At 40.5% G+C, this 9,961-nt stretch overlaps 1 protein-coding gene across 1 annotated transcript; it reads left to right on the forward strand.

The window, feature by feature from the left end:
• Positions 1-166: 166 nt before the first annotated feature.
• Positions 167-8,695, forward strand: NMI (N-myc and STAT interactor). Its single transcript, XM_029962194.1, has 9 exons — positions 167-217; positions 1,673-1,750; positions 2,043-2,198; positions 3,221-3,328; positions 4,821-4,980; positions 5,482-5,588; positions 5,701-5,893; positions 6,444-6,550; positions 7,651-8,695. Exons 1-9 carry the CDS (start codon positions 173-175, stop codon positions 7,849-7,851), a joined length of 1,155 nt encoding a protein of 384 aa, XP_029818054.1. The 5' UTR covers positions 167-172; the 3' UTR covers positions 7,852-8,695.
• The last annotated feature ends 1,266 nt before the right edge of the window (positions 8,696-9,961 follow it).

A 9,961-nucleotide genomic window follows, 5' to 3' on the forward strand; every position in this document is an offset into this window, starting at 1 on the left:
TCAGATATCCATTATCTATCACTTCTGCCTGTAAAATGATACATTTAAGTTTATAAGTTCTTCTAGCTCAGCATAGCTTCTGGTGTTCTTTCCTGATACGCTGTTGCAAAAAAAACCACCAAACAAAACACCCAATGTTGTCATTTTTTTTCTCCTGGTCCCTCAGGTTTCAATGGATTTGACAAGCCCCCCACTACCTCTAAGAGACAATGGTTTTGTGAGTATTTCCTGATGGGAATAAAATGTGTATTTGATATGTATCTCTGCATGAAGGTTTGTTCTAGGACTGCTAAGTCTGTCTCACCTTCCTCCACCCTTTAGTACCTGGGACATTGCTCATTCTCACCTCCTTTTTCCTTAGGGAGAGTCTGATTCCAAAGTCTCTGCATTCCAGATCCTGTTAGAACTTCCCTGTCCTGCCTCTCTTGCTCATCTCTTTGTGGAGGTTTTTCAGGGGAATTTCCTTTTTCCTGGGGACTCCCTTGATTCGATTCCAGCAGTGCACATGTGTTTGGATGGGACTTTCCCTGGGATTTCTTGTGTTTTCTTGCTATTTTTTTTCATTTTTTTCAGGTTGAAAACTGTTGTCTTACATAATATTTCAGTAAAAAACAGGAATCCTTTTTCTTACCAGCTTCCAGCTGTTGGCAGGTGCATCCTCCTGCTTTCCTGCACTCAATCCCTCGAGTGAAGGAATATTTTCCCAGTTTGAAGTAACACACAGATGGGCATTCCCCTGTTGCTTAACAGGCATTTGAAACTGGACAAAGGAGCAGAAAAAACACTTTCTGTTTTGTTGTCTTTAGGAAATACCCAGCATCACCAAGAGGGTTCACAAGATTATCTAATTTAGACCTTTTCCATGCCTAAAGTTCATGGTTCCTGTTCAAGTTTTATGTAATCTGAAGTAAAAGGGAGGGATTGTTTCAGTGGATCTCTTTGGATTTTTTTTTTATCTTCTGCAGAATGTTGCAGCCATAGAAACAAAACAGAACAAAGAAGATTTTCTGTCTTTTTGGGCTTTATCCAACTGTAGTTACCCTGTGCTTGTGAACTTCTGCCCTGAAGTACTTCCGTTCTGAAATGGTTCTTTTATCACCTTCCTTAATATTACCTTTTATTTTCCAATCTCCTTGCTCTTGGAAGAATCCCATTTTGACATTTATTTTCCTTATTTACACATTTTCTTTGAGGAACTGCTGAGAAAGCACAGAGCCAAACATTTGTGGGTTCAAGGGCCTTAGTTCTGTGTGGAAGAACACGAGGACAACTTGCTTTTATTAATTATCCAAATATTACCCTGTGGATATTTGCAGTTGGATAGTTAGCAAATAATAATGAGTGACCAGTAATCCACATTTTCTTAGATGTTTGTCTGCCCAGCCATTAAAATAATCCAATAATTAGGCCTAAGTGAAAGATTTTTTTTTTGGTAAATTATATGGTATGTGCTCTCCTCTGGAGGTTCTAGGAAGATTTAATTATGGAATATTTGACTCCCCACATCTCTTGCCTGCACAATTAGAGAGAAATGGCAAAATACTTTGGATTTTGATTGGGCACTGCTGTGGCAAAATGCTCCATCCAGCTGCAGAGTTTATTTCTGTTTTTGAAGACTCATTTGTTTGATGTGGGAAGGGGAGAACCAGCGTGTGCCTCTTTTTCTTTGCAGGAGATGGTAACCCCCGATCCTTTTGGGACAGAGGAGGAGAACATGCAAAAACTTAAGGAAGAACTGAAGGCATGGAAGGCAAGTTCTGTAAAACACATGGAATGGTGGTAATTAGCTCAAAGATAAAGACTTTTAATCCCTCCTTATAAAACCAAATCAACCCCCCCCCCTTGGTTATAACATGTTTAAGGTGTTCTCTGTTTTTCTTTCAATGCTTGTGTTGATCTCAGTGGTAACTACTCTTGTAAGCCTAATATTTACCCAAAGTGTTAAAAATAAATAAACACAAAGGGCTCGCTCAAGGTTTTGTTTGTTCCCATAAAGGACAGAAAAAAAAAAAATTAAAATCTTTTTTCTTCTTGCTACCCAGGAAAGAGTTGTGGAAGCTGAAAATCTAAAAGCTGACCTTCTTTTCTCCAATGCATGTGCTGAGGAAGAGTGTGCTAATGCCCAGGAGGAGCTGATGAAGCTGAAAGGCTTGCAGGAGAATGATCAGGACAGTACTGTATATAGGGACACCCTTGAGGTATGGAAAAGGCTGTTAGGATTTTGAGGGCTTGTGAAGGAGCTGTTGATTAGAGAAAAGAGGAGTAATATTTTCTTTCCAGCTTAAATGGCTTTGCCAGTTTGTGGAATGCACAACTAGAATGTTCTCCACATTTTTTCCCCACGCATTAGCTTTTTCACTGGTAGGTTAAAAACCAGTGCAACAAAATAGAGTCTATCTTGTGTGGGTGAGAAGTGACAAAACCAGTCTTCCTCTTCCAAGATTCTCCACTTTGAGCTTCAGTTCTGTGTGGTGTGGATAAAATGGAATGAGTTGATTCCACTGCTCTCTGTTTTATAAGAGGTTACAGCACCCAAGGGATCAGCATTTCTTAAGTGACAGTGAGCTGGGCAAGACCAGCACCTGTTTGAGGGGGGTTTTTCTTCCTTGAACTAGTTGTTTCTAGAGCTAATTGGTTCATTCCCTCAATATTCCATGGTGCAGGAGAAGATTCCATAGAGGAGGTGATTTTGGGGAGGTTTGGTTTGACCTGTAGATCACTGATAAGAAATCCAATATTACAAACTATTAAAATATAATTAATAGGTTAAGTACATTCAGGTCAACATGACCTGAAAGTTGGGTTTGGTTCTTTCATCTCTTAAATCTCAAATGTTTGGATTTTATACCCAGAAAAGGTCGTTCTCATCATCTGGCTTTTGTTTTAACTTGTCTTCAGCTGGTGGGAACTGCTCTGGATGTCTCCAGTGGTTGATGACTTTAAAGGAGCCACCTTCTAATTGGGGATGGCTGGAGCTGACAACATCTGCTGTGTTTCCTTCTCATTCTGTCGTGTTCCCTGTCCAGGAATTCCTGGATTTAGTTCCAGGGGCTTTGTGCCTGGTGTGGTGTGGAGGAAGGAGAGGTCATCCCTCTTCCTTGCTGAAGAACATAAAGAGGGAAGAGCAGCAGCATGTCAGAAGCTGTCCAGATTTTGCTGAACTCTATTTTTGCCTTTATTTCTGTGTTTGATTTTGCATTTCCTACTTTTTGGGCTGCAGGACCAATTCCATCAGCTGTACAGAGAAAACACTGAGCTGAAGAAAGACATTGAAAAGCTCAACAAAGAACTTGAAGAACTAATTTCAGTGCAGGCACGGAGCACTCAGGTAAAACTGGAAATATTTTTACATTCATCTTTTAGAAGGGCAAATTTTTATTTTCACAGAATCATGGAATGGTTTGGGTCAGAAGTGACCTTAAAGCTCATCTCATTCCATCCCCAGGGACATGAGGATGGAGGAAAAGGAATAAGTCATTGTATGACTGAATAAGTCATTATATGACTGAAATGTATAAATACATTTGCCATTATATGGCAAATATAGCATTTATTTTAGCTTTTATTGACCTTGACTTGATTACAGTCTCTCTCATATTACATAAATACATCTCGTATTACGTGATTACATCTCATATTACATAAATTACACCTCTCATCAATAACTCAGTTTGCAGCCAGATAAATATTTGTGATGCTGCTGAGTAGATTTAAACTCAGTGTCTTGTGGTGAAGCTGCTTCAGACCCTGGAGAATTCCGAAACTGGAATTTCTCTCATGGAAATTCCAGCTTTTAAAAACCCGTTTTCATCCCGAATTGGAGGAAATAAAATTATTTGGGGGAATTTACAGTAAAATGAAAACTCTGATCATTTGTTAACAATATTACACTATTAGGTTTTAGCTTTCTAAATTACAGTTCTAAGTTTAAGAGATGTCAGTTAAGTCCAGCCTCCTAAATTCGCTGTGGAGTCATTGGACAGGACAAAGCTCCTCTGGAAGGAGATTCAGTGGGACCAGGCACCTATTCCCAGTGCTGGAATTATCTTTAGGAAGAGTGTCTCCCTTTCCCTTGGCAATGGAGGGAAGGGAAAGAAGCAGGTTCATAGATAAGATGGGTTTGGAGATAATTGCCAGGAATGCTTTAATTATTCTGGTTATTTTATCCTGACACAACCAGTATTTTTCTTCTACACAGGGTTTTATTTTGAAATAATGACATAAAGGGGAAAAAAAAATAATGTGAAACTCCCTCAAGTCCATCAGAGCAGCCTTTTCTAACCAACATTTTCAGGAACAATTTATCCCCTCCTAGTTGTAAAATATTTCTGTATTCTTACCTATTTTGTCAAGATGGCAACACAAAAGGCTGTTTATTAGCAAATGGCCTAGAATTATGGAATCCCAGACTGGTTTGGGCTGGAAGGGACCTTAAAGCTCCTCTCATTCCAACTCCCTGTGCTGAGCAGGAAACCTTCCAGGAGACCAGCTCTCCCATTGCTGTAGAGCAGTGATGCAACTGGGCAAAAAGAAATGGCAACACCAGGACTCTGATACTTGTATTTTACATCTTTTAAATACCCCAAGGATTCTGCTTCTGCAGGTGGGAATCCCTGTGCACTGCAAAGGAATTTTCGTTGTGTAAAGTCAATTTTAAGTTCAGAGTTAATAAAAGGGAAAAAACCCCACCCAACTGACAAAAATAAAAAAAAACCCAACAAAATATATGTAGCATTTCAAGGAAGAATTACCATTCTTCTTCTGTTCTGCAGTGAGCTACAGAAATTATTCTATTCCCTCTCTCTATTCTGACATTTTAGCTTCAGAAAAAGGTGGCAGGAATGAAACTGAAGTTCAGCCACATGGAAGGCATGAACAATTGTTCAGATATGGACACTCACTGTGTTTTTAATGCAAATGTAAAGATCCCCTTCAGGCTGAACCAGAACCAGGCACTGCTGACTTTTGAAGATGAAGAAGGTATGATGCACATTTTTAATTAGAAAAGTCAATGTTTCTGGTGTATTTCACCTGGCAGTGATGTGGTTTTCATCCAGGGATATTTGGAATGAAAGGGGAGAAGTCCAGTATTAATATTTTACACAGAAAGAGCATCTTTTCACAGCACAAAAGTTTTACTATTCTATACCCCTCACAATATATTTTATATATATTATATTATTTATATCTGTTATCATATATTTATTATTGTTTGCATTATTTCTTGTTCATTATTATGAATACATTATAATTAATTATAATTAATATTCTATATAATATAGTTAATTATAATTAATACATTGTAATATTTTGCCTGTAACCAGGGAGACTTTTTGGAAGATATGGATAGTGGGATCTGGTTGCCTAATTGTTATTTATTTCTTCTTTATTGATGCAAAAGGACATTTTGCTTAAGAGACTGGGGAATAGTTTTGGTTTTACAATGGTTGAACAGGGCTTTTCATATCTGATTTTCCTTAGTTGCCCAGAGACTGATAAAAAGGGGGAAGCACACGGTGAACCTGGACAACAACAAAGTAGATGTGAGAGTGTTGCCTGTTCCACTTGACATGGGAGTCAAATTTGAGGTAAACAAGTGAAATATGAAGCTACAAAAATAGGAGTTCTTAGAAACCTTTGGGTTTGCTTTTTTTTTCAGCGTTTTCAGTCACAAAGTGCACCGAAAATTTATATTTTTAGCTCCACGTCACTGTTTCTGGAAGGAAGATCAACGTTTCAAACATACCTGAGCTGCCCATTCCTGAGGATTGGATGAGAGACAAATTAGAGCTGAATTTCTACAAAACTCAAAAGGGAGGAGGAGGAGAAATAGAAAATGTGACCTATGACAATGAGTCTAGAAGAGCTGTGATTACATTCCTCAGACCTGGAGGTAGAGTATGGAATATTTTGGTACCCCTTTTTTGATCCAACATAACCTGATCACACTTCATGAGCTTGATTTCTTTCATAACTTTGTCAAAACCCTGGTTTTTGTTTGGCACTGCCAGACACTCGGATTGCAGAAAGAAAACGAGGAGAATGTGTTTGATTTTGGCTCTTGTTTCACAACAGAGAAGTTAGGCAGGCATTCCCATTGCCCAATTCTGTGAAGATCAGTGGAGCCACATCCACTCAGAGCAGCTGCTTTAGATTTATTTCAGAAGCTTTTGTGGGTATTTCATGAATTTGCCTTTTTTTTTTTTTTTTTGGGGGGGGAAGTGCCAAATAAACTTTTTGCACAATGCACATGAAGAACCTACAAGTGTGAGCTGGACTTGATGATCCTCGTGGGTCCCTTCCAACTCAGCACATTCCATGATTTTATGATGTATTAGTTTCTACATCCATGTAATAAAGATGAGTCCGTTCTTTGAGATGCTTATAAAACACAGTTTAAATTACATTACTCTTACCCTTCTTTTTCTCATTCTCCATTTCAGCCAGCAACAGCTTTTGGGGATCTCCTAAATACCCTTTCTCTGCAAATGGAAAGTGCTACACGGTTTTTGTTTCCTCACATGCCAACCTACGCTTGAAAAACTTTCAGGTAAAATAATCTGGTCCTGGCAAACAGAACAGACAGGTGGGAAAGAGGAGCTGTGGGCAGAATCTTCAGTCCTGAGCCCTGCAGGGGCTTTTGTGTCATGGCCTTTGTGCAACTTAATAGCAAGTGTGAGTCTGCAGCAGGCCCATAATCTCATGTTTTGCAGTGGGAGAGCTGTAATTTATTTGTGAAGGGCGTGCATGTCTTGCCTTGATTAAATTGTATCAGAACTCACCATAATGCCTGTGCTGGATGGCAGGAAGGTGGTTGGGAAGGAGGTTAATCATGGACACAGTGTTTTCCAAGCCTCAAAGCCCTGTCACACTGCTCTCTAAGGAGAGTCTCAGCAGAAAAAGATTTGCTCCTTCATTCATTTCATTCACTCTTTCAGCCCAAACACTGACTCCTCTCCCTGTAACACAGAGCTTATCATCATATTCCCATGGAATGCTCATCCTGTTCTCACTGAAATTGCCTCTTGCTTTATGAACAGATGGTAATCCAGTCAGTGTTGTGTATGTAATTGTGGATACAATCAGCCCTTTGTAATTAAAGCATGGGCTGGAGTGTGTGTGTGCAGGAGACGCGGCAGCTTTGCAGGTGTGGAGCATGTCCTGGCAGGGGTTTTTATGGGGTGATGCTCTGGAGTCATCAGAGATCCCCAAATCCAGGGTGTGGGTGTGTTAAGGAGGGTAGGACACACCAGTTAAGGAGTCTGGATTCACTGAACTCAGTAGAATCCTGGAATATCCTGAGTGGGGAAAGACCCCCAAGGCTCATCAGTCCCACTGCTGGCCCTGCCCAGACACCCCAACAATCCCACCCTGTCCCTGAGAGCTCCAAACAGGGAAAGTCTCCCCTCAGTCTCCTCCAGGATGAACCAACCAAGTGCCCTCAGCCACTCCTCATATGGCCCCTCCAGACCCTTCAGAGCAGTGTATGGTGGAGTTCAGAATTCCTGCTATTTCCAGTGCCAGGAACACACCCCACTATCCAAAACCTTAACTAACCAAAGATCCCAGCCATGCCTGCTCAGGGGGTTGAAGTCCCAGACCTGCCAGTCCCTGCTGTGTGATCCCAGCATGTTTTCCTTTCCTCCACAGACATACTGTGGGGTTTCTAAGAAGACCATCCTGCTGAAAGGAATCCAAGAGGTGGAAGAGGATGAGGAAAGTATCCAGGACATGATCGAAATCCACTTCCAAAAGCCGAGTAACGGCGGTGGGGAAATAGAGAACATCAAATATGTCTCAAAGGGAGCAGCATATGTTTGCTTTGAGGAGGATACTGGGAATGCCAGCTAGGAACTCAGAGTGAACTCCTCAAATTCTGAGGTTTTGCTGCATCAGAGGCATGGGAACTGTGATTTTATGTTTGAAATTTATCCTTGTGAAAGAGGAATTACTGCCTTTCTGATTCGTGCAATGGCACAGGCTCTGCATGGAAATGCAGCAAAACTCACTGCTTGGGCTTCCAGATGAAAGACATAGAGAAAGCCTTTATCACATTTGAAACATCATCTAAGATTTAATGCAAAGTTGCAAATTTTGTATCTTGTAAATTTTATATAGTTCACATACTCCAAAGTGGGATAAATATATAATTTCCTACATTTTGGATCCAAAAGCCCTGTGTAATCCCAATCCAAAGCCTGGAACTGACCTGCTTTGTTGAAGTGCCAGATCTTCAGAAGGTGGCTCTGACACAACTCCAGTCCTGCTGAGGTTGCTGAAGGCCACCAGAACTCAAATACCTGAAAGAAATCCTGTAATTTCATCAAATCCAATTTATCCAATTAGTAATGGAATTAAAATAGAAAAAAAGGGAAAGGGGCAGTGCAGAAACATCAGTTCCACTCAGGGAATTGCACTTAAAAAGGAATACCCTGGCAGGAATGCTGCCTTTAGCTGCTGAGCTTCTACTAATTCACAAGCTGCTTTATTGTTTGGGTTAAATATTTGTTTCTACAATTAAATTTTTCCTCATTTTTGTCCATGTTTTTTAAACTATTACAGCCCAGGATCGAGCTGATGCTTTATCTAAACCAGGCTGGTTTTGTAACAACCCTGGGGAAACAGCCTGAGGGATCTGGTGACTCCCAGGCTCTGGGAGGGTGTGTAGAGAGGGAACAGGGAAATGCAGAGTCAGAGGAGGATTTGTTTTCCAAGGAAAAATGCTTTTCCTTTTCTTCTGTCATCCTTGGAAAAATAAATCCTCCTCTGACTTTGCATTTCCTTATCTTTTGCTGAAATGCTTTGGCCACAATGACCTTAATTTCAAAGTAACTTGAGTCTAACACTGAAAATAACTTATTTTCAGGGTATTTGACATGTTGGTGCAGGAAATGGACAGTGCACCAAGCTCTCAAAAAATACCTCAGGGATTATTATTCCAGAGAAATTTAGCTGGCAAGAGACTGAGTTGAACAAGGGAAACTAAAAGCCTGCAAGCAGCAGTTTATTTTGAATTTACTACTGAGTGAGATACATGTGACTGTAGCACCTCTTGCTGTTTAGTGCATGCAAAGGCATGGATTGATTACCTGACCATTGGGAAGTAATAATAAGAATAATTAAAAAGAAGAGTAGTACTGAAGTATTTATGGAGATTATGTGCTTCTGCACACTTTAAAAACTTGGTAAAATCAGACACCCTGAAAAGAAAGGGGGAAAAACCTGAAGAAGGCAAAAAATGTCATGAATTTTAACTGTGCCTCATTGTTAAATACTGAGGACTAAATCCTTAAAAAAGGAGAAAGTGTAAAATTCTCATAAGGTGTCCCAGTGTGCAGAGCAGTGAGAAGCTGCAGGTTTTAAGTACCTAAAGTCAAGATTACATTTTAAGTAACATTTTAAGGCAATGAGTGTAAATGTCTTGCTGATGAATTCTCTCTGATGAATTACGGTTTATGGTGATGATTACACAGTTAATTTTAAAGCAGTGGTGCCACACGAAGGCTGGAGACTGCTTTTAATGGTGAAAAATAAGAATACAGTGTCAGTGGCACGTGTGCCTTGATATATGTGTGCTTTGACATATGTCTGGCTGTGCCATGTGTGTGCCATGCCGTGTGTGTGCTGACATGTGTGTGCTTTGACATGTGTGTGCTTTACCACGTGTGTGCTGTGCCATATGTGTGCTTTGGAATATGTGTGCTTTGCCATGTGTGTGCTGCCACGTGTGTTCATAGAATCACAGAACCAGCTGGGTTGGAAGGGACCTCTGAGATCATCAAGTCCAACCCTTGATCCAACCCCGCTGTGGTTCCCAGCCCATGGCACTGATGCCACATCTTAAAAACTTCCAGGGACAGAGAATCCCCCACTTCCCTGGGCAGCCCATTCCAATGGCTGAGCACCCTCTCTGCAAAGAAATTCTTCCTAATCTCCAACCTAAACCTCCCCTGGCACAGCT

Source organism: Manacus vitellinus, unplaced genomic scaffold (genome assembly GCF_001715985.3).
Source record: "Manacus vitellinus isolate BGI_N305 unplaced genomic scaffold, ASM171598v3 scaffold_43_pilon, whole genome shotgun sequence".
Lineage (NCBI taxonomy): Eukaryota > Metazoa > Chordata > Aves > Passeriformes > Pipridae > Manacus > Manacus vitellinus.